The sequence below is a fragment of the Electrona antarctica genome, assembly GCF_951216825.1.
Source record: "Electrona antarctica genome assembly, chromosome: 21".
NCBI classification, from domain to species: Eukaryota; Metazoa; Chordata; class Actinopteri; order Myctophiformes; family Myctophidae; genus Electrona; species Electrona antarctica.
In genome coordinates, this window is record NC_136802.1 from 39844539 (window position 1) to 39870130 (window position 25592).

Below are 25592 nucleotides of genomic sequence, written 5' to 3' on the forward strand. Positions count from 1 at the left end.
CCAAACGGACATACGGCCGCGGCGGTAGCCTTGAACGAACGCCTACAAATTGCCGACTTTGACGCGCTACAACGCGCCAACGATAAAACATCACGGTCCGACGTTCGGATATGTCGGAGAGCCAGCCGAGACGAACGGTTAGGTGTCTCGGACGTACGCCTCCGACAGTCATACAAAACGTCCTTCACTTTGGCTCTGTGCATGCAGACACGTCATAGACCCATAGACTCTAACAGCGTCCTGGCTGAAAAAGTGAAACGAGACCGCGCCTCCTAGAAAGGTCACCCGAGGACGTTCTATAGATCCACGCGTGCGTCTCCGGGAGCTCTATAACATATCCGAAAATCAGCCCGGAAGGCCTCACCGTCGTGGCGTTCCAGTAAAGCAAAGTTTTTACGTTCACGCGTGCCTACGCCGACGATCGTAAGTCTGTTCGGGATGGGCCGAACACCTATGCGATCGCGGCGACGAGCCGATCGTCATGATGGTCTGAGTTTTTTTCTGCGACCTCGGGAACCTCAAATCTGACCCGAGGCCTAGCATTGCAGTGTAGTTCCCTTTATCGGACACTTGTAAGAGTCCCACAAAATCGAGACCAACGCCATTTTATTCGCCATGGCCTGAATATGGATATTCAGGGGTGTTACATATTTAAAAAAATATCTATCACTTAATTTTTAAGGCATTTGGCCCAAAGGTCACCGTGGCAGTCTTTCGGCTGACCTTTGACCTTTGCAAACGTCGTGGAAATTTGAGACCGGTTCCATTGGATTCAACATGTCCTGAATATGGATATTGGAGGTTCTTACATATTTTTTAAAATATATATCACCCCGTTTTTTAAAGAATTTGGCCCAAAGGGTCACCGTTGCAGTCTTTTTGCTGACCATTGACCTTTGCAAACGTCCTGGAAAGTCGAGACCGGCCCCATTGAATTCGGGACGCTCTAAATATGAATAAAATGTCTTGTTTGCGAAGAATAGGGTTAGGGAACATGTTTTAAAGGTGTGTTTTGTCTGTTTTCACTTCTGTGGAGAGAGGGGAGAAAGGAGAGGAGAGAGAGAAGAGGCAGCCTTTTTGCTGACCATTGACCTTTGCAAATGGCGTGGAGAGCCCAGACTGACGCCATTGGATTCTACACGCTTTAAATATCAATAAAATGTCTCGTTTGCGAAGAATAGGCTTAGGGAACATGTTTTAAAGGTTTGTTTTGTCTGTTTTCACTTTTGTGGAGGAGAGGAGAGGAGGGCCTCTCCGCTCACTGGCCATGTAATATCTATATCTGGCCACAGATGGGCTGTGGCGCTGTTCTGAAATCCACTGCCATTTGACTGTATTTTATTTGACTCTCGTTTGTGTGTGTGTGTGTGTGTGTGTGCGCGTGTTTTGTGTCGTATCGTGTCGTCTCGTTCATCTGTTTACTTTACTTATTCACAGCTAAGAATCACATCAAGGTCTGTGAAACAGTGAATGAATAGCTGACTCTGTCGCGATTTTGGCTTTTTAAGTTGTTTATGTTTTTGGAGGAGATTAATGCCCTGGATTATATGTTTTCGTGACACACATGGAGTCCCGAGAGGCAGCAGAAAGTGACAGGTACGGGTCGTCCCTGTGATTAAACGTGATTCTGTTCTTTGGCTATATAGAAGTGTCTATTTGTACATCTCTAAATGTTTTGATGAATTGAACAAGGTGGACCCTCTTGTAAACAAGTGTAATGCTTAATTGGGTCGTCCAGAGAGAGAGAGAGAGAGAGAAGGTAAACAGCGGGAGAACGTAATGTAAAAATCTGGAGAGAGCTTCAGTTTGAGCTACATGATGAACGCACAGAGAAAAAGACTGTGTTTATGAGAGAAACGTGACATGCGTGTTAAAAGAAGCAAACAGAAGAACGTGGACATCGATGGAGAAAACAGTGAACCAGTCACCAGTTTGAGTCATTGTTTGGCTATGGTTTAGCCTAGCTTGTCTATATATATTGACACTTGAAAGAAGACAGTTTAGTGCTGTATGACATGCAACTGAGGACAAGTTTTATTTTTGTTTTAAGTTTTGCCAAAGTGAGTTTAAGTGACACTTTCTGAACGCAATTTCGGGACTACTACAAACTGGTTCACAGTGTGCAGGAGACCACACGCAGCACACGCACGCACGTGCATGCCAGTTGAGGAGGAGGAGGACACGTTGGATTCGGGAATCATTGGTTCATATCACAGAGTACAGCCAGACTGTAAGCAAGGAAATTAACTGACCACTGACTGTGCCATAATAAGAGCTCCAACATGCGCGCCAACGATGGTACCATAGACTTTAAGAACTACTGTGGTCTGTGAATTTATAATTTGGTTTATTCTCTGATTGTGTTCAGGGTGGGGGCTCAAGAGCTAATAGTACCTTATAGTGTTAGTGTTGTTCAAGTTACAGTATAGCTACATGTTATGTCTCTGTGGCTACCTGAGGTCTCTTTTTGGTCACCCTAGTGAGAACCTAGACAACGAGAATGTTGGTATTGCTCCTCCCATGCTTTTCATTAACCTGATAATTAATGTGAGTAAGGCTGATGGGAGGGCTACATAACTATAAGCATTATGTTATACTTTAGCTATTGAAAAATAGCAGACCTACAAGTGGAACCGAGTGCCGCGCTGTGAACTTGTAGGTCTGCTATTTTTCAGCGTGGCACTTGTAGGTCTGCTATTTTTCAGCGCGGAACTTGTAGGTCTGCTATTTTTCAAATTGCCGACCTTGATGCGCGACAACGCAACAACGATAAAACATTACGGTCCGACGTTCGGATATGTCTGAGAGCTAGCCGATACGAACGGTTTGGTGTCTTGGATGTACGCCTCCGACAGTCGTACAAAACGTCTTTTTGGTCACCCTAGTGAGAACCTAGACAACGAGAATGTTGGTATTGCTCCTCCCATGCTTTTCATTAACCTGATAATTAATGTGAGTAAGGCTGATGGGAGGGCTACATAACTATAAGCATTATGTTATACTTTAGCTATTGAAAAATAGCAGACCTACAAGCTCATTGCCACGCTTGTACAAAACGTCCTTCACTTTGGCTCTGTGCATCGGACAGCTCACAGACCCATAGACTTTAACAGCATCCTGACTGAAAAAGTGAAACGAGACCCCGCCTCCTAGGAAGGTCGCCCGAGGACGTACTACAGTTCCACGCGTGCGTCTTGGGGAGCTCTATAACATATCCGAAGATCAGACCAGAAGGCCTTACCGTTGTGGCGTTCTACAGAAGCAAAGGTTTGACGTTCGCCCGCGCCATGTCGACTAGAAAGGTCGCCCGAGGACGTACTACAGTTTCACGCGTGCGTCTCGGGGAGCTCTATAACATATCCGAAGATCAGACCGGAAGGCCTTACCGTTGTGGCGTTCTACAGAAGCAAAGGTTTGGCGTTCGCGCGCCACGTCGACTAGAAAGGTCGCCCGAGGACGTACTACAGTTCCACGCGTGCGTCTCGGGGAGCTCTATAACATATCCGAAAATCAGACCGGAAGGCCTTACCGTTGTGGCGTTCTACAGAAGCAAATGTTTGACGTTCGCGCCCGCCCACGTCGATGATCATAAGTCCGTTCGGGATGAGACTTATACCGCTGCGATCGCGACGACGAGACAATCGCCGTGATAGTCTCGCTTTTTTTCTGCGACCTTGGGAACCTCAAATCTAACCCTAGGCCTAGCGTTGCAGTCTAGTTCCCTATATCGGACACTTGTAAGAGTCCCACAAAATCGAGACCAACGCCATTTTATTCGTCATGTCCTGAATATGGATATTCAGGGGTGTAAATAAATAAATAAATAAATAAAGGGATAAAATTGTGGGATAAAAATGTAAGAAAAAAAAATCAATGCTGCTCCCTTTTCGTTTTCTCATTGTTATGTGTGGTGTGTTCTCATTCCCCTTCCTGCTCCCTCTTCCAATCCAGACCTCGTCGTCCTCCACCGCCCCTCACGAGGAGAGGAGTGACTCCTCCTCCGGCCGCCCCAGGAGCAGCCACGGCCCATCCTCCTCCGAGGAGGGCTTCCGCTCGCCTCCTTCGCCGCCTCCCTCCAAGAGAACGCATGGCTCCTGCTCCTACTCCTCCTCCTCCTCGTCCCGAAGGAGCAGACGAGAGCCGAGTCCCCCGTCTAAGAGACGGAGGAGAGAGGAGGAGGAGGAGGAGGAGGAGGAGGATACTAGAAGGGTGAGTGACTCGCAGTGGTGTAAAGTCACCAAGTACATTTGCTCAAGTACTGTACTTAACCCATTGAGACCTGAGGACGATTCTACAAATGCCTTCTAAATCCTGACATTCATTCATATTCAAAGATTTGCGCCACATTTTCACGATTTTTCAAAAATAGCAGACCCACAAGCTCGTAGCGCGCCACTCGGTGGCGCGCTATGAGCTTGTAGATCTGCTATTTTTTGAAAAAGACCCTGTTGTTTTACCCCCCTTCCCCCCGTGAACCGGATGTAATAATGGGTAATTTCCGGGGCGGGCGCTATAGTCACTATTCTTTTATCAGAAGCACTTCTGAAATGATCATTGCCCCTCACCTCAATCTGAGCCTCAATTCAGAGGAAAACGCTGCTAAAGATCGCGCTTTGTAATGGTGTATGTGGACGGACTGGACCACATTGTAATGACGTCACACCGCGGAAGCAAGCGTTGCCTAGAAGCTAACGTAAATGTTAGATTAATAGTAATCTAACATTTCTCGTCGTCATTGGCATAGCTGGGTTTATGCCCTAAACAGGAGACTTCTCCACATAGGCCTATCTCACAGCCCGCTTTCCACGCCCACTCCCGGTAGATACTGGTGTCATTTAACATTAGCATTTACACGTTTTTTTCTCTGGAAAATCTAAGTACATTTCCTAATGTAAAAATGTGACAGACCAATATTATTATGAAGCAAACAAGATGGTAAATCAGCTCGAACAGATAGAACAAACCTTACCTTGAGAAAACAAAAGTTGTAGACTTCTTAAATAACGTCTGTTAACATGTAGTGTAGTGTCTATGGAGTGACGTCACGCTATCACCACTAGTCCCGAAAGGGGGCGGGGAAATTCTGTGAGATAGGCCTATTGCCACCGATTAGGCCTGACCTCGAAATTTCAAAAGAAATCTTCTAAATCCTCTGAAATAAATATTTTCACGATTTTTCAAAAATAGCAGACCTACAAGCTCGTAGCGCGCCACTCGGTGGCGCGCTATGAGCTTGTAGATCTGCTATTTTTCAATAGCTAAATTACAACATAATGTTTAAAACACCAAAAGTTCCCGCCCAGAATGGGTTAATGGGATTTTCTCCTTTTTGAGTGGTGCAAACCACTCCAACAACTGGCTTTGTACCCGTGTTTGTTCGTACCAAAAAAAACGAGCATGGTTGCTATGGTTAGCAACCAAAGTTGCTCAAATGACACTGTTGAGACTGAATTCATGCGGAGAGTACTTATGACACAGATGCTTTCCTGGTTCTAATGTACAGTAACTATAACAATAAATGTGTAGTTGCACCACTCAGTTCACACGGGTGTGATTTTATTTTTTGAATAACTGTGGGTGTGTGGAAAACAACTAATCACCTATAGTAGGGATGCCAGAAAGTGACCATCAGCCAAATCGAATATTCGACAGCTCTGCCGATTAATAATCGATTAATTGAACCCCCCCATAAAAAAATAATAAAAAAAAATGCACATGCCATGGTCACATAACCATTATATGTTGAGTGCATGCTTTGATGGTTACAGTTTTATAATCAGTTTTGATGAGTAAACCTTTGTGGAGATCTTCTCAGTTCTCTTTATATATATGCTAGTTACTGCCATTCAGGATGGAAAATGTAATCCATTTGGGGAGAAGTAGTTTCATAAGGGGCTGGTATGAAGTACTTTTGGCTATTAAAAAAAAAAAAAAAAAAAAAAACGTTGTTGTACGAGTCCCATCTAAATGAGGGCTGGTGTAGCAGTCTGAGCTGTCGGCCAATAATATGCAAATCCACATATATATATATATATCATGCCGTACTAACATGGTGTGGTCTTGTTTCATGTGTTTATTTCTGATCTCGTCTTGCAGGCCGTGTTGTACAAAACATTCGCCAACAAAAAACAAGTAAGTACACACATTTAAAACACGTAATATTTAAGCATGGAATGATTGTGTGTGTGTGTGTGTGTGTGTGTGTGTGTGTGTGTGTGTGTGTGTGTGTGTGTGTGTGTGTGTGTGTGTGTGTGTGTGTGTGTGTGTGTGTGTGTGTGTGTGTGTGTGTGTGTGTGTGTGTGTGTGTGTGTGTGTGTGTGCGTGCGTGCGTGCGTGCGTGCGTGCGTGCGTGCGTGCGTGCGTGCGTGCGTGCGTGCGTGCGTGCGTGCGTGCGTGCGTGCGTGCGTGCGTGCGTGCGTGCGTGCGTGCGTGCGTGCGTGCGTGCGTGCGTGCGTGCGTGCGTGCGTGCGTGCGTGCGCGCGCGCGCGCGCGCGCGCGCGCGCGCGCGCGCGCGCGCGTGCGTGCATGCGCGCGCGCAGTATTCCGGATATTAATAATACTACTAATAATAATAGTTTGAGTAGGCTGGCCTTAGACAGGATGCATTGAATAATATCTGAATAGATTATCAAACTTTATTTATTTTGATTTATTTTTTATAATTATAAAGATTATAAATAAGTATAGTTATATATAAGGAATAGAAACCAAGATGATGTGGTTGACTATGGTCAGAAAGAAATTAAAATTAAATTAATAAAAATAAACTTTTTTTTTCTTCTTCTTATCAACTAGTCAACTAGTACCAACAAGGTCGACTAGTGGATTTACTAGTCGACTAGTTGCTTAATGCCCTAGTGTGTGCGCTCTGTTGTGCGAATCGTAATGATGGGCTCAGGGCGTACAGTGACACAACTCTTCTGAACTTGGTAGATGGAATATGAGAACCGACTGCTGGTGGTGAAGTTGAGAGGCCTTCCAGTCACCTTGGACGTCATTAAAAAACTCATACAGATGGTGACCATCTTCGGACCAGTGGAAGACTGCCTCCCACTCGCCAACAGGGTGAGTGCACGCACACGTTCGCACTCGCCAACAGGGTGAGTGCACGCACACGTTCGCACTCGCCAACAGGGTGAGTGCACGCACACGTTCGCACTCGCCAACAGGGTGAGTGCACGCACACGTTCGCACTCGCCAACAGGGTGAGTGCGCGCACACGTTCGCACTCGCCAACAGGGTGAGTGCACGCACACGTTCGCACTCGCCAACAGGGTGAGTGCACGCACACGTTCGCACTCGCCAACAGGGTGAGTGCGCGCACACGTTCGCACTCGCCAACAGGGTGAGTGCACGCACACGTTCGCACTCGCCAACAGGGTGAGTGCACGCACACGTTCGCACTCGCCAACAGGGTGAGTGCACGCACACGTTCGCACTCGCCAACAGGGTGAGTGCGCGCACACGTTCGCACTCGCCAACAGGGTGAGTGCACGCACACGTTCGCACTCGCCAACAGGGTGAGTGCGCGCACACGTTCGCACTCGCCAACAGGGTGAGTGCACGCACACGTTCGCACTCGCCAACAGGGTGAGTGCGCGCACACGTTCGCACTCGCCAACAGGGTGAGTGCACGCACACGTTCGCACTCGCCAACAGGGTGAGTGCGCGCACACGTTCGCACTCGCCAACAGGGTGAGTGCACGCACACGTTCGCACTCGCCAACAGGGTGAGTGCACGCACACGTTCGCACTCGCCAGGTGCAAAGCGACTTCTGATTTCTCTTTTGGGTCTTGAGCTGACGTTTTGGGAACCACTCCCATTAGATATACAGGGTAAATGGTAAATGGTGCATTTATATAGCGTCTTTATCCAAGGCGCTTTACAGAGATTGTGCATTACATTCACACACACATTCATACACCGATGGCGGCGGAAACCATGCAAGGTACCAACCAGCACATCAGGAGCAATTAGGGGTTCAGTGTCTTGCTCAAGGACACTTTGACGGCAACTCTGTGGGAGCCCGGGTTCGAACTGGCAACCTTAAGGTTACCATCCGGCCACTCTACCCCTGAGCCACCGCCGCCCAGGGTGTCCATAAAGTCTCTTTACAATTTGACATTTGAATTACAAAGGCTATTGATAAGATATATTAATGAGATTTGTTCTATTGTACTCCTCTATGGGGCTATGTTGCAGTCTGCCGACGGCATTCTCCCCAAAAGTTAATAGTGCAGCCGGCGAAAACTACAGTTCTCAACCGGCCCGAAAATGAAGGCCCCGGCCCTACCCGGGCCCTCATCAAACCCTGTAGACTCAAGACACTGCCCCCCGCTGCCACCCTTAGATCTCCATATATGGAGCTGACCTGTTCTGACATTCCATATGTTGATCTGACCTCATCAGACCATGTACAGTACACTCAAGACACGCTCCATATATGACAAGTACAGAATTCATTCCATGTGTTGATCTCCCCCCCATGCCAAAATGCCAGCCCATGCAGGCTTATCGCCTTTAGGGCGTCTTACTGGTAGTATTATTACATACGTAGTATACATTTATAGTCTGATATATTGGCTTGAATTTGTTTTTGTTCTCTCTGTGTTTGTGTGTGTGTGTGTGTGTGTGTTCGCAGGTCATATTTCACATGCGCACTTGCTCTGCACTTGAGAGCATCAAAAGATTTTTCTTCAACTTTCCTACGATATCCCCGCAGCTGAGGTCAAAGCTCGGTCCACTCAACTACGACATCGTTACACCATACGTGGAAGGTTTTCTCAGGTGGGCTTGGTTTTCATTATTAAAACCCATTTTGGGGCGGGAACCCCTTTTGGTGTTGGCATCATGTTACGCTTTAGCCGTTGAAAAATAGCAGATCTACAAGCTCATAGCGCGCCACCGAGTGGTGCGCTACGAGCTTGTAGGTCTGCTATTTTTTGGAAAAAAAAGAAAGAAAGCTGTCGGGATGTAGAAGACATTTTTTAGAATCTGATCTCAGGTCAAAATGGGTTAGACAGCCTTTTCCACTGTGGTGCCTGCTACAGTGAGTATATGGAAATCAAATGATATCTTATTAGCATTAGTGAGGACAAAATTAATGACTAGGCCTAAAATGGGCGAAGCAGTGCATGCTTTGGAGGCTCAATTTAACCCATTTTGGGCGGAAACCCCTTTTGGTGTTTTAAACATTATGTTATAATTTAGCTATTGAAAAATAGCAGATCTACAAGCTCATAGCGCGCTATGAACTTGTAGGTCTGATATTTTTGAAAAATCGTGAAATGTGGCACAAATCTTTGAATATATATTATTTCAGAGCGAACGTTTTTAACTCGAATCTTTGCTTCTGGGGGGTTCGTGGAACAACATATTTTCAGATGGGGGTCGGTGGACAATTACATATCATTTTTGGGGTCCTTGACATGAAATATTGAGAACCACTGATTTTTCAGAAAAAAATACATTTTAAAAAGATTTTTTTTTAAATTTCGACGTTTAGGCCTAAATGGGTGAACGCGTGGCGGCTCAACGGCACAGCGCCGGCTAATGCTTCCTCTTTTTTGTCTCTTTTCTGTCCGCTCAGCGCGCTCACCTTTGTGTCCCGGGTTAACAAAGCGCAACGCAGGACGCAAGTCAAGTCTAAAGAGCAAGTGAAATACCCCATGCAGTCTGTGATAGTCATCTGCGACCAGCTGAAACTTCGCACCGGCCCGCACTTGTCTCAACGAACCACCGCGGGTCCCGGAGCCCCCGTTAAGATTCCCACCACGTCGTCGACGGCGGCCACCGACGCCTCTCCAGTGCAGCCCGCGGTGGCCGACGACGCCAAGCGGGCCGACGCCGCCGCCGTTCTCGACGACCCGCCCGACACCACCGCGGCTGCTCCCAGAGTGCCCGAATCCCCCGGCGGTTCCAGCGCGTCGACGACGACGACGACGGACGCCGTCGTCCTCTCTCCGGGGCGTGCGGCGCAGGCCGAGGGCGCGGCGGCGGCGGCGGCGCCGGAGCTGCCCCCGATCACCGACGACTTCTTCCGTGCTCTGACCGCTGCTCTTCGAGCGCGCCGCCAGACCAGAGAGAGGCAGGGGGCGGAGGTGAGACGAGCTCCTTATGGGTTACCTAACTGGCTGTGTGTGTTGGAGAGGTTTGGGAAGACCATATACCGTGTGCGCGTGTGCGTGTGTGGGGTTTGGGAAGACCATATACCTGGCGCGTGTGTGTGTGTGTCCTCAGAGTTGGGATTAGGGATTGAGTTTAGAATTTGAGGAGTTCGGGTTAAAAATGGCATTAACCCATGTTGGGCGGGAACCCCTTTTGGTGTTAGCATTATGTTATGCTTTAGCTATTGAAAAATAGCAGATCTACAAGCTCTATAGCGCGCCACTCGGTGGCGCGCTATGAGCTTGTAGGTCTGCTATTTTAAAAAAAATTGGTAAAATATATATTTCAGAAAACTTAGAAGATTTTTTTTAAATTTCGAGGTCAGGCCTAATGGCATTAATTCAACGAACTATACTTCTGTATACCTATTTAGTGTCCAGATATCGTCCTGTGCATCTGACCCGTTATGGGGCCTCAGGTCAAAATGGGTTAACCACTTTATGCTTCTATCCTCATTCTGTTCTATGCCCTTCCTTCCCATTCTTTCCCTTCTCATCCTATTCCAATGTTGACTAAAACTAAAATATATTGACAATTTTGTCAGCAAATAAAAACTAGACTAAAATGTTAGGGAGGGACTAGTAGAGAAGAGTTCCAGTAGAACTAAAACATTTTTTTGTATGTTTAGTTGCTGCTTACAACGTGCTGCAAGTGTAAAAGCGGACATTACAAGTCTGCCAAAAGAATTGTGATATTTAGTTGACTAAAATGCCTAAAATATGACTAACACTGAATGAAAATGTATTCAAAAGCTTATCAAAAATCAACGCTGCTGGAAAGGGGGCACGGTGGCACAGTCGGTAGTGCTGTCGCCTCACAGCTAGAAGGTCCTGGGTTCGATTCCCGCTGGGGACGCTGTGGCCGTGTTCCCTCCTCCGTGTCATCGGTGCCCATACCCTGGGTGGGGTTGGCGAAAGGGCCTTTCTGTGTGGAGTTTGCATGTTCTGCCCATGTCCCCTAGGGTAGGTTACCCTCACAAAAAACATGCAGTAATCCTGGTCTCTAAACTGCCTCCCCCTGGCCAGCCGGGGCGCCTGATGGAGGGGAAATCAACTGGTCGAAATAACATGTTCCTTCCACACGCTTACGTCCGGCCGGGGAAACTCCCCCCTGTCAGGTGAAAAGAAGCAGCTTGGACTCCTCATGCATAGAAGGAAGCATGAGGTCAGTCCGTTGCCCTCCCCAGGTTGGCAGAGGAAGTGTAGCGCCCAGCATTACATTACATAATTGACCAAAAAATGGGCTGCAAAATTGTGGGATAAAAATGTAAGAAAAAAAAAAAATCAATGCTGCTCCCTTTTCGTTTTCTCATTGTAATGTGTGGTGTGTTCTCATTCCCCTTCCTGCTCCCTCTTCCAATCCAGACCTCGTCGTCCTCCACCGCCCCTCACGAGGAGAGGAGTGACTCCTCCTCCGGCCGCCCCAGGAGCAGCCACGGCCCATCCTCCTCCGAGGAGGGCTTCCGCTCGCCTCCTTCGCCGCCTCCCTCCAAGAGAGCGCATGGCTCCTGCTCCTACTCCTCCTCCTCCTCGTCCCGAAGGAGCAGACGAGAGCCGAGTCCCCCGTCTAAGAGACGGAGGAGAGAGGAGGAGGAGGAGGAGGAGGAGGATACTAGAAGGGTGAGTGACTCGCAGTGGTGTAAAGTCACCAAGTACATTTGCTCAAGTACTGTACTTAACCCATTGAGACCTGAGGACGATTCTACAAATGCCTTCTAAATCCTGACATTCATTCATATTCAAAGATTTGCGCCACCTTTTCACGATTTTTCAAAAATAGCAGACCCACAAGCTCGTAGCGCGCCACTCGGTGGCGCGCTATGAGCTTGTAGATCTGCTATTTTTCAATAGCTAAATTATAACATAATGTTAAAACCACCAAAAGGGGTTCCCGCCCCAAAATGGGTTAAGACACTTTTGATTTGTTTTTTTGTTTTCTTTTTGTTTTACTGGAGTGTTTCCCATTTTCAATACTACTTACATACATACTTCTACTCCTACACCACAACTCAGAGGCAACTATTGACTATACTTTTTATGCCACTACAATTATTTGTAAAACTTTAGTTTGATTACAAAACATACATACATACATACAGTAACCACTTCAGTCCTCTATTCATTTCAGCCATGTTCACATTGACACATTGTGAGCTTGTAGATATTTTCAAATGTTTTTTTTTTATTTGTGAAATGGGACATTCTGCATAATTCTTACTGTTAAACGTTTTGGTACTTTAAATACATTTTACTCGAGTACATTTTTAACTCCCCAAACTTTGACTTGTAACGGAGCATTTGTGACCACATTTGACTGAGAGACTGCCATCGCGCAAAATCCAGCTTTTCACCAGAGGAGAAAAACTTTTTTTTTTTTTAAATGAGTTAATAGCACAGGCAGACTCTTCACATACTAGAGCATGTCTGAAATAAGTGTCAGAGCTGAAATCGACATGTAAATATGAAATAAATGCTTAAACATGTAGCTAGGTGTAATGTTAGAGACCACAGAAGTGAACCTTTCAAGCCTGTTTTCTCAACTTGCTGTTTTCTGCAAGACATTACTCTATAAGCCATATCTCCAAAACTGGTGGGTCAAACTGAACAACCAATATGTCAATTTGAAGCTAAGATTCCCTGCTTTCAAATGATATGAAAAAACGAAAATTAAAAAAAATCCAATGGCAGTCTCTCGATCAAATTTAGTCACATTTGTGCATTGCCCTGTTGATTCCACCACTGGTGTGTTTGAACCAGTAACTCTAGGTATTGGCACATGATGTGCATGCAGACACACATCCTGATACGTGAAGCATGTTATGATTGGCATTACGATACGTTGCAATGCCGTAATTTACTGAAAATATCAAAATGTGGCTGAAAATGCCAACCAGCTACATAATAGCCCATTGGTAGACTGATGCAGTAGTATTATGTACAACACACAACGATAAGTTATTATGTGACTACTGTCTTTCAACATACAGTAACCATCTATAGCATATGTGACCGGGTCTGGCAAATAGGCCCTCATCTCGACCAGAGTAATTTTTCAGTTTTTTACAGATTATTAAAGTACAGAATGTAAGCTTTCATATGATGTATCATTCAATGAAATTGGAAAATATTTGAAAGAGATATGACCATTTCAAAATGATTGTGCTGTTTTACCCAAAGCTGAGAAAATCCCCTTTGAATGTTCACAACATTTCAACACCTAGAGCTGGCTAGCCTACTTTGACTTATAAATGTATACATTTAATTTGCCCAAATCAATAATCTGTTGGAATGAAAACCTTCTTCAACATTCAAGCTGTGTTAATATGAAAAAAAAACGAAAATCACAAAAAAAAGAGATCAAGTTTATTTTAGATTTTCTGCCTTTTCATTATAGGCGAGATGAGGACCATTTTGCTAGACCTGGTCACACATATGCACGCAAATAATACAGACGCCATTCAAATAAGATTTTAGCTGAGCAGGATTCCCCCTTGAAATATAATGAATTAACTGTTTGACAGCCAGCCCGGCTACCCAATTGGCTACACCCCCGGGTTATGGGATATAACCACGGTCGGTTATATAACACTTGGCTGTCTCAAAAAAAGGGAGATTTGTGTTTAGTTTAGACTATCCCATTTTCGGGCGGGAACCCCTTTTGGTGTTAGCATTATGTTATGCTTTAGCTATTGAAAAATAGCAGATCTACAAGCTCATAGCGCGCCACTCTCGGTGGCGCGCTACGAACTTGTAGGTCTGCTATTTTTGAAAAATCGAAGAACCACTGACATAGAAACATAGCTTTTTCAGAAAACTGTCAGGATGTAGAAGACATTTTTAGAATCTGATCTCAGTTCAAAATGGGCTATTCAATCAATGATGATGATGATATAATTTCTCCGCATTTTACAGGGCAGGCATTCCGTGGCTGACGAGTCGTTCATCCCGGATGACTTTGGAGAGTTTGTCACTTTGGACGAGGTTGGATTTGTGGAGGACGAAAGCTCCTTTTGTCTTTCCGAGTCGGAGGAAGCGGCCGAGGAAACCTCTACGTCTGCCTCGTCCACAAAACAGAGCGAATCGAGCCACGGCTCTGGATTAATTTCGATTTCTCCGGAAACTCAGGAGTCGTCTATAACCGCGCCTTCCACCACCACGACCACCTCCCTCTCTTCTCCATCCTCCTCTTCTACTCTCGCCAAGTCCTCCGCTTCCTCTCCGTCGGCTGAAACCCTTTCCTCCCACATCGCTCGTAAATCGCCGCAGAGAAAGACGGCCACATCTCCGAGTAGATCCGCCGTCAAAGACGTCAAACCGAATCCCCCCCGCCGCAGCACGCGTTCGTCCGCCCATGCCAACGCTGAAGCGACGAAAGCGACAAAGGCGACAGACACGGCGGCCGAGCCCCTCGGCGTCCCGGTCACAGAGGGTGTAGTTGCAATGCCAGACCACACGGTGTCGGCAGAGACGGCTGCGTCAGAGACACACGGGGAAGACTCATCAGAGACGCATCCCTCCGCACAGGGAGGAGAGGGAAGCCAAGCAAAGAGTGACTCTCCTCGTCGGGAGAAAGAGAACCAAAGCAGTGCCTTGTCCTCTCTTAAGCACGGCCTTGATGAAGACCACCTCGGGACGGAGCCAAATGAATCTAGTGAGGAGGGGAAAGACCGAGGGGACGAAAAACCTGAAAAGTTCCAAATTCTCGATTCAGTGGAGCACCAGGCAGATGAGGAGACTGGCCATCCTGGGGACAGCGGTGGTGCACCAGAAGGCCAGCAGCCTGAAACAGGAGACCCGTCTTCACACGAGGGGCCCTATCAGGTTTTAGACAGTGTCACAGGGGAAGACAAGAACGCAAGTCAAATTGACATGAAGGAGTCTTTCCAAGTGTTAGACAGTATCGACGAAGATCTGACGGCTGTTGACGCACTAGTCAGTCATGCTGATCAAACTGTCGGGGGTGACGGACACCCAGAAATGCCTCTGCCGGAAGAGGAGCCTTTCCAGGTGTTGCATGCCGTTGACACTAGTCAAACAGAAGAGGACGAAGACACATTCCAAGTAATAGACTCTGTCGACAACTGCTCAGATACCGAAGACAAGGGAGGACAAACCAGGACACAGAACAGAACGAGTGCAAAAGACAAACCGACAAAGAAGACCGGGGCCACTGCGGCGGCATCCAGGAACGAAAGGAAAGGCAAAACATCCGACAGACTGTCCCAAAGAGGGTACACCCCATCGAGGAAGGGTGACACCACAAAGGAATTAAGCAAAGAGGAAGGAGCATATGAGGTCGTAGATTCTTTTGAAGAGGAGCCAAGCAGAGACTGTCGAACCCCAGAACAATCTAGCAGAGGGAAGGACAAAAGAGCGAGTGCGAGACACAGTCGAGCGGCTGAAAGAGACGACAAGCGGACGAAGAAGGGCAAGACCACAGCGGAAACGAGAGAAACGGGGGAGGAAGATGAGGTAGAAGAGACCTCGTATCAAATTATAGATTCCACTGAAGACGAGCAAATCGGCAGCGAGCTGAAGGAAGGGATGACGGAGGAGGAAAATCAAAAAGATGATAAACCAAGCATGAAGAACAGCGATGCCTCTGTGGCGTCCAAAACGCAGGAAGAGGCTAAAGACCAGGAGGAAGAGGAGCCTACCTACCAGATCGTCGACTCCTTTGAGGACGAGCAGAGCGAAGGCGTCTCGCATTCCGACGTTTCCGGCAGAGGAAAGCGATCAAGTAGGGTGACGAGAGCAGACAAAAACGACAATGCCACAAAGAAGACCGAGGGTGCTACGAGACAGTCCCAGAGAAGAAGAAGCGAAAGAACGTCTAAGACGGAAGACAAAATGACAAAAATGGACGTCTCCGAGTCTGTGCAAAGCAAAGGACTTGGTGACGACGCCACCGCTACCGAAGGAGCTGCCGCTGAACAACGACCCCGAAGGGGGACGAGAAGCGGCAAGCCAGACCACACCAAACTGGATAAAAAGGACGGCGTCGAAAACCAGGAGGAGGAACGGGAAGGTGTGTATCGCGTGGTCGATTCTGTGGACGACGAGGTGCCTGCTGACGTCGTCGCCGCCGCCACTGCACAACCTCCCACCAAAGGAAAGACGGCAAGAACCGGCAAGAAAGATGGCAAAATGTCTCAAAAGGACGACGCAAAGAAGAACGACGCCCCCGTCAGAGAACCGGAGGAGAAGGCGAGGGGAGAAGGCGAGAGAGAGGAGGAACGGGAGGCCACATATCAAGTTGTCGATTCTGTGGAAGGCGAGACGGTTCCTGATGATGTGACCACGGCTGAGGAGACTGCTGCCGAACAACGGCCCAGAAGAGCAACGAGAACCGGCAGGAGAAACGACGCCAACGCCGCGAAAAAGGATGACACGCCATCGAAGATGAAAAGTGACGCTGTGGCCCCTGTCGGAGGACCAGAAGGGAGAGGAGACAAAAAGGAGGAGGAACAGGAGGCTACGTATCATGTGGTCGATTCTGTGGAAGACGAGGCGCTTGATGCTAAGAGCGCTGCCACCGAACCACGGCCCAGAAGAGGAAGGATGGCAGGATCCAGCAAGGTAGATGACAAAATGTCTGAAAAGGATGAAGCTCCTATGAGGAAAAACCATGCCCCTGTCGGAGGATCTGAGGAGACGGTGGAAGGGGAGCGTGAAAGCGAGGACGAACAGGAGGCTACCTACGAGGTCGTCGATTCTGTGGATGACGAAACTCCTCCCGATGACGTAATCGCAGCTGAGGAGCCTGCCGCTGAACAGCAAACCAGGAGAGGAACGAGAGACGTCAAGAAGGATACCAAAATGTCTAACAAAGACGACATTCCTGCGAAGAACGACGCCCCTGCCGTAGAACCCGAGGAGAAAGTGGGAAAAGGAAGCGACGGAGACGAGGAACAGGGGGCTACATATGAGGTCGTCGATTCTGTGGATGACGAGACGCCTCCCGATGACGTTACCGCAGCTGAGGAGACTGCCGCTGAACAGAACGTAGAATCCGAGGATAAAGTGGGAAGAGAAAGCGACGGAGAGGAGGAACAGGGGGCTACGTATCAACTTGTCGATTCTGTAGAAGACGAGGCACCTGATGTTGACATCACTGCCACTGAACCACGGCCCAGAAGAGGACTGATGGCCAGCAAGATGGATGACAACATGTCTGAAAGGGATGAAGCTCCTACGAAGAAGAACGATGCCCCTGTCGGAAAGCCCGAGGAGGCGGTGGAAGAAGGAGAGCGTGAAAAAGAGGACGAAGAGGAGGCTACATATGAAGTCGTCGATTCTGTGGACGACGAGACGCCTCCCGATGACGTAATCGCCGCGGAGGAGACCGCCGCTGAACAGCGAGCGAGAACCAGCGAGAAAGATGCCAAAATGTCTCAAAAATACTCCAAAATACTCCAGGCATTGGAGGGGCTAGCAGCCCTCAAATGTGACGCTCTCGCGAAGATGAGGAATCTTGCCGTTGCGTCCGAGGAGAACGCGGGGAGAGAAAGCGACAGAGTGGAGGAACAGGGGGCCACGTATCAAGTTGTCGATTCTGTGGAAGACGAGACGCTTCCCGGGGAAAGCGCCGTGCCGCGGCCCGGAAGAGGAGTGAGGACGAGAACCGATGAGAAAGACCACGCCCAAACCACAGGGAACAACGCCACGCCACCAAAGACGAGTGACTCCGGAGAACCGGAAAAAAAGGAGAGAGGAGAGCAAAGAGGAAAAGATGAAGACAACAGGCGGGGAAGAGGAAGAGACACGACGATCTCCGCCGGCGCCGATGCGGGGTCTTCCCCTAAACAAATGAAGGAACGGAAAACGGCCGAGAAAGAAGAAGAAGAAAGCGAGGCAATGGCCGGCGACCTGGACGCAGTGAGCGACGAAGAGGAGAACTACCCCGACGACGCGGCAGAGGAGGAGGAGCTGGGCAGGCGGCAAGCTGCCACGATGTGTAAACACGCGGACACGAAAGAAAGGGAGAAGGAGAGGGAACGGGAGCGGAGGAGGAGGAGGAGCAAAGACAGGGAGAAGCGAGAGAAGGAGCGCAGGTGCAGCAGCCGGAGTAGCACCCGCAGCCGAGGAGCAGGCGGAGGTGACGGAGAGCGGAAGAGGGGGAGAGAACAGGAGGAGGAGGAGGAGATGGGTCTTGTGACCCTGGATGAGGTGGGGGCAGACGAGCCCGGAGAAGGGGGTGAGGAGGACGGGGAGAGGAAGGGGGATAGTGAGAATGAAGGAGGAGAAATGACCGAGGGAGATCTCCAGGCACTGGTCACTCTGGACGAGATCGGAGATGAGGAGGAGGAGGAGGAGGAGGAGCAGAAGTGTGCAGAGGTGGAGCCCTGTCCTTCCGGCCGCAAGGATGGATTGGAAGACGCCTTCAACCCAGAGGTAAAGGTTTCGTTTGAAATGATTCACTTTGAGTCACTTTTTAATTAGCAACTGTTTCCATCTTAGTTTCCTTCTATATATTTCACCATCACTTTTTCCCTTGCTTCATCTTTCTCTATTTCTCACCACAGCTCTCTGGAATTTAGTTTTGCCAATTTCATTATGACATGCCCTTTTTTGAGGGGTGATAGCCCCGCCTATGTCCAGCTTTTGGTGTGTGTAAACACAAACTTTGTCCTAACACAAACAGTAAATGCCATTGACAATGAATGGACAATTTTTTTTGTAAACACAAATATTGCGTAACACAAACATTGAAGACGCAAATTCTGATTGGCCAGAATGAGATGATGTAAGAGCGCCCCTCACTTCACACAGGTGTGATTTTTATTTTTAAGGCCAATGCACACCTCAAAAGGTTGGTGACAGGTGTTTAGGACAAAAGGGCATATAATAAATAACAAAGAAAATAGTCTCGCGTAACTATTCCACAATCCACGAAGGCTATATAGAGTCTGGAACTACACCTCCCAAAATACGAGCAAAGAAGCTGGCATTTCCGTTCAGGCCTGACGTCGAAATAAAAAAAACTTTCGCTCTGAAAGAATATATATTCAAAGATTTGTGCCGTATCTTTACGATTTTTCAAAAATAGCAGGCCTACAAGCTCGTAGCGCGCCACTCGGTGGCGCGCTATGAGCTTGTAGATCTGCTATTTTCTAAAGTACAACATAATGCTTAGTTAAAACACCAAAAGGGGTTCCCGCCCAGAATGGGTTAAACAATATATCCATTTCTGCTAAGCAGCAAGCTATATATGCTTGGATATGCTTGGATTTCGATTTATATTAGATTCATCGATTGCTCATAATCAGAGCTTCCGTGCTCCAGACTGTATGACGGAGGCATTTGAAAACTGTGGGAGACAACAGTCTGTCCACGCAAGACTACAAAGAAAAGGACCCGCAGTTTCAGTCATTAGACCTTCACCAGGACGGACAATACAGGGCACATTATGATAAGCCCAGAACAGGGATGCTAGGGTTAAAAGAAAGTTGTTGTTTTTTTAAAATCTAATCTCTCTCTCTCTCTAGCTTCCAGTCGCTCTAGGTGGTGATGAAGGGGACAGAGATGAAGATCAGACCCAGATTCCCTCCAGTGCTGCTGCTGAACCAAAGGATGACGACGAAACAGGTTTGTGTGTGTGTGCATATTATTCGCACGTGTATTACCTCCATCATTGATGTGGTTTCATTCAAGTTCTCTCTCCTCAACCCCCTACACTCTGTCCCTCTTATCTCCTCAGATGAACAGATGAACTTTGTGACATTAGACGAGGTAGGAGAGGAGGAGGAGGAGGAGCAGGAGGAGGCAATGGTGACCAGGAGACGACGAGTCAGGACGAAGAGGGGGAGCAAGCAGTCTGGTACACACACACACACACAAACAGGTGCACAGAAAGAAACGGATACACATACATGAATTCAATCATTCATTCATCCTCTGTCATCCCTCCACAGTGGTGAAGGGCAGGAACACGCGGAGCAGTGCAAAGCAAGAGTCGTCGTCAACCGCCGCCGAACTAGCACCTCCCACCTCCACCGCCGCCTCCGCCACCTCCTCATTGGTCAAAGTTCAGGAGCCACAGCCCAGAAGAAGAGCGAGAACTAGAAAGAAGGGCGAAACCGCCGAAAAGGACGCCACGCCGCCAGAGAAGAGTGACGCCGGAGAACCACAGGGCAAGGACGGAGGAGGAGGAGGAGGAGGAAGAGGAAAAGAGGCGGAAGACGACGGCCATGCCAAAGGAGACGCAGCGACCGTCTGCACCGACACGGAGTCCTCCAAAAAACCAACGCAAGGACGGAAAACAACCGAGAAAACAGAAGAAGAGCGTCAGGCGAGGGCCAGGGTGAGCCTGGAGGAAGTGAGCGACGAAGAGGAGCATTACGAGGATGAGAATAATGATGGTAAATGATGTACTAGTCCTAGAAATGTACTTAAAACTGCATCAGTGATTGATTAGAGAATGAATCTAGACACAGTAGCCTATATAATCTTTGGCCAATGGCCATACATGAAACCACAGTGGAGTAGCCTTACCTTGATAATAGGGACTTTAAGCAACGACTGTTTTCAGGACGGCTCCGCTACGCGGAAGTCGCGCGTCAGCTAACTTAATTCCGATATTGCTTAATTCTTACATGCGCTGGACATGATCAGCAGTGGAAAGAGGAAGGTGCTGGAGCAATCTGTGTTATTCTAAAACCGTGGTATTCTAAAATGGTTAATATGACATATGGTATTAGTGTTATTTCTTCATTCAGAGCATGCCAACACATTACACAGCATAAGAGAGGTGATGGAGCAATCTGTGTAAATGTATGACGGCTATAATTTCAATAAACATGGTTATGACATGGTGTTGTAGTGTAAACTGTAGGTTCTCCCGTAGTAGAAAGGGCTGCGACAGAGAGCAGGTTTATGTATCGAGCACCGATCCATTTCCGGTTGCCGTAGCCGACTGCCGTATCCGTCGTTGCTTATAAAGTCTCTATTTTTACACAAGGCTGCCTCACATTATATTAAAGCAATTGGCACTCCAATGATGGGTTATATCATGAATATTGTCATGGCTTGGGGTTTGATCTCTCTCTCTCTCTCTCTCCACCCCCTTCTCTGATAGAGAAACATCGATCTCAGTCTCCCACTGTTGCTGCTGACTTCAAACTGCCTCCCTTTGCACCCAACAACCCCATCGGTGAGACACACACACACACACTATGCTTTCTCTATCATATAGTCTTTTTCTTTCCTCTCCATCGTGTTGTCTTTCTTTCACCCGTTTCATATAGTACCGTTCTTTTTCTCTCATCTCTTTCATGCCCGTTTTCTCCCAGGGTTGGAGTTTGTCGTCCCTAAGACCGGATTCTTCTGTAACCTGTGTTGTGTTTTCTATGAGAATGAAAACACAGCCAAGGATCTGCACTGCAGTACCCACGAGCACTACAAAAACATGGAGGTACGCACAAACACGCACTACTATACATATATACAGTAGGCTTAGGCAGTTCTATGAATGTCATTTTTACCTCATTTATTTTTCTTTTTTTTGGTTGACTGCTGAAATAACCTATGCAAAGGTTTGCAGTGTCACTCTGACATATTGTACAATTACACACACACACACACACTGTAATCCAGGGGTGGGCAACTGGCGGCCCGGGGGCCACATGCGGCCCCCACCTTCACTTAGTGCGGCCCGCAGGTTAATATCAGAATACTATTGATTTCAGCGGTTGCAATTCCAAACATGCAAACATGACCTGCTTTAATTATACTTAATGACTAGTATTAAATGACTAGTACTTAACTAGTATTAGTAGTATTGTCTTTTTGTGTACAATTTGTATTTAGTTCATAACGTTATAATAACTAAAACTAAATCCATTTGAAAATCAATAAAAAGGTTACTTTTCAGGATTCTAATAAAATAAAAGCAAAAAATAATTCAGTATTTCAATTCAAATATAGCAAAAATAGCTGATCTACAAGCTCAAAACGCAGCGCCACACGTTTTGAGCTTGTAGATTGGCTATTTTTTGCTACGACAGTAATATGCAATGCGGCCCTCTGGAGTGAGTGTGGAAATATAGCGGCTCTCTCCATCGTCAAAGTTGCCCACCCCTGCTGTAATCGATGCTTTTTCCTGACTCTTAATTTGTTCTCCTTTTTAGAAACATTACCAGAAGTTACAAGGAGGACCAGGCCATTGTGCTGCAGTCTCCGCCTCCGACTAACCCTGACTGCGGTCTTCATTCTGGTTGATGCAGAGTAAAGTCAAACGTCACTCATGTAGACTGTCGAGCGTCACAGATACATGTCGGCAGCAGTCTGACACCATATACTGCATTTGTTTATTTTCACGACACCTTTCTTTAACATTTAATATAGGAACAGATCTCAAAACAAAGGGAAGGATCTCATTTTCGTTTTTCAAATACATGATCTGCAATGACGACGACATAGAATAGACGTTATCATTGGCCCAGGTATTATACATCGTGTTTATTTATCTGACCTCGTTAAGGGTCAGTATTACCAATGGTAAAGTAAATCCATGTGTCTCAGTACAATATACACTGTCTGTACAGTGTGTCTCAGTACAATATACACTGTCTGTACAGTGTGTCTCGCCCAGAACGCTCGCTGGAGCCCTGTGATTACGGTATTAAGCCATTTAGGCCTGACGTTGAAATAAAACAAACATGTAATAATATATATTCAAATATTTGCGCCACATTTTCACGACTTTTCAAAAATAGCAGACCTACAAGCTCGTAGCGCGCCACCGAGTGGCGCGCTACGAGCTTGTAGATCTGCTATTTTTCAACAGCTAAAGCATAACATAATGCTCAAAACACCGAAAGGGGTTCCCGCCCAAAATGGGTTTTGCCAACTTTCTGACTTTACCCCTGGCGTCCCGATTTTGGGCAAAAAACGTGCAATAAAATAGAGGAAGCAAGACTTTTTTGCTGCACAACTATAGGCATAAATTATCATAGGAAAACCGTGTTTCAAAAGTAGCAAACGTGTTCAAATAAATAGCGAAAATAGAGGAAGCGAGTATTTTCACTGCACAACTAGACATTACCGCAGATTATCATGGGAAAAACCAGGTTTCAAAAGTAATCTCCAGGCTTCGGTGGTAATGGAATGGTCAGTGTGTACGCCTTGTTCTGATTTAATTTTGTACAAAATAAAATAAAAAAGGAAAACTGCAATTACAGCTTTGGTGAGTAGATAAATGAGCTTCGGGGTGAGAAATGACCATCAGACAGTGGCCAAACACTGGAAAAACGATGGCACTACCAGAACAAGTACTCCGTCCTTATTTGGAGGTCCCAATCTCTTCAAGAATCTGGTTTTCTGATAAAGGTTTTTATAGATGTTGGTGATTTTTTTTTGGTTTTTGCCAGCCACTGTTGCCTAACGATAGAGTTCCCTGAACTCGTCAGTTCTAATCCAAGTTTACTCTCTTATCGTATGATACTAGACTGATATTTTTGTTTTTCTTTATAGTTTGTCAAGAGTCATGTGCTTATATGCAATGTGGGATACATGATTTGCATCCCTGTAGGGATCCAACATGACTGCTTGTTTTCTGTTCAACAAAATGTACCTTGTTTAATTAATCATTATATAACTGTAAACCGAAATGAATAAAATTTGAGTTCATCATTGTGTTGCGGGTTATTTTCTATGGATGGTTTGATGGCAAAGAATGTGGAAAGATGTGTTGGGGTGAGGATGAATGGAGAGAATGGTCATTGACTTAATTATCTACAGGGGTAACTGATTATTCCTGATACTTGTGATGGATAGATTGAACAAAATCACATTGTTTTTCAAGTTACTTGTTATGACGCTTATCATCCTCTTGCACACCTCCAAAATTACCATGGCTCTGACGTAATTCTTTCGACCAGGGTTAAAACGGATTAACTGAAATTGCATGTGAAAAGCGTGTGCAAGGGTCATAAGAGTCGAGGCTGTCACCTCTGTTTTGTATTTGTGTTTAGTTTCTACTAGGCAACGTTAATTCATTTCAGAGATGGAACAAAGTCCCTATTTTGCAGAGAACGGTCCCAAGTCAAGACTGTAAAGTCCTAAACCTTTTGTTTCCAGTACATAAATCATGTGCATTTTTCAAATTTGTATTTATTTTTAAACTAGTTTCTTCCAGTCCAACAGAACGTATGGACAGGGTTTAACCGAACTATGTCATACAAAATCTGCACAGAGTGAAAATATAATCCTCCGCCTGCTCCGGCCTCCTGGTGGGGATACTTAACCTAGATTGGAACTGGAACACTAAGATTGAAACTGATAAATATGTAGGCCTACTCTTCCTGACTGACTGAAATTGACCACGCACCTGACAATGCATTCAAGAGCTGGAGAGACCCTAGCTGTTACTGAACAAACACTATAGCAATGATATTACTATATACTACTTTGTTTTAACCAATACATATAATACTTGTACCCTAGTGTCCCTATTATGGGGGCAGACATCTGGTGAAAATAGCAGATGTGGGCTTGTTGATCAAATATTTTTATAGTGAAGACAGAATCGAGCCCTGTGGGACTCCGGTCTAGTATAGGGTTTCAGTGCTTAAAAGGTCAAAGGTAATGATTAGATTTCATATTAAGATAATTAATGAAACCCATAAAAAGCACAAAGGATATAGTATTGACTTCTGTTCCAAGGAATACATTTAGTGGGATATAGTAGTAGTCAGTGGAAGAACTACAAACACACACATCTAACTTCTGGGAGCTTGCTAAAAGTATCATTTAGTTTCACAATATACAAAAACCAACACGTTCAGCATTACAGTAGTACATTGGACTAGTAGTGCAACATCGTATTGTATTTCACAGTCAGCTAGTACTTACACTGATCAACCACTAGAGGGAGACAAAGTTAATATAATTCTGTACAGTATATGATACAATTCTCCATACAGTTAATACACAAGGAATTACAATGATGCCCACCACAACATAATGCAAGTATTTCTATTTGATGTATGTGACAATGCAAATGGCACACTGCCTGTTTAACTAATTGAAAGAAAGAGAAAATCAAATACAAGAGATTTGTCCCTAATTCCCTTCAGGGATTCAAATGAACTAGTTCCCAACATTCCTAACATGTCAAAACAATTGGAAAATAAAATCCCAACACCAAAGCACTCAGCCCTCATGTCTCCATCGAGTCCATTCATATAAAAGCTTTTTTGTTTTCTTCTTCGCAAAAGGAACCTCACCTGATGCATGGACTTTCAGTGTCATCTGACTTGTGTAAAGACTTTTAGTAATGCATAAGTCTTGACGTAAAGGCCATTTACGCAATTACTAGGCTACGTTTGAACTTAGTGCGAGGTGGTGCAACCTCCTCCCGGAACCACCGCTCAGTTATTGATCGACTAGCATAATAAGCATTATTGGAAAACAAGAAACAAATT

General features: G+C 46.3%; 1 protein-coding gene across 1 annotated transcript; it reads left to right on the top strand.

The window, feature by feature from the left end:
* Positions 1 to 1422: 1422 nt before the first annotated feature.
* Positions 1423 to 23799, top strand: LOC306914378 (uncharacterized protein). Its single transcript, XM_079491373.1, has 14 exons — positions 1423 to 1596; positions 3952 to 4209; positions 6097 to 6132; positions 6934 to 7065; positions 8643 to 8788; positions 9591 to 10101; positions 11533 to 11787; positions 14080 to 18561; positions 19656 to 19755; positions 19868 to 19987; positions 20082 to 20528; positions 21245 to 21319; positions 21459 to 21580; positions 22296 to 23799. Exons 4-14 carry the CDS (start codon positions 6934 to 6936, stop codon positions 22356 to 22358), a joined length of 6453 nt encoding a protein of 2150 aa, XP_079347499.1. The 5' UTR covers positions 1423 to 1596; positions 3952 to 4209; positions 6097 to 6132; the 3' UTR covers positions 22359 to 23799.
* Positions 23800 to 25592: the final 1793 nt, after the last annotated feature.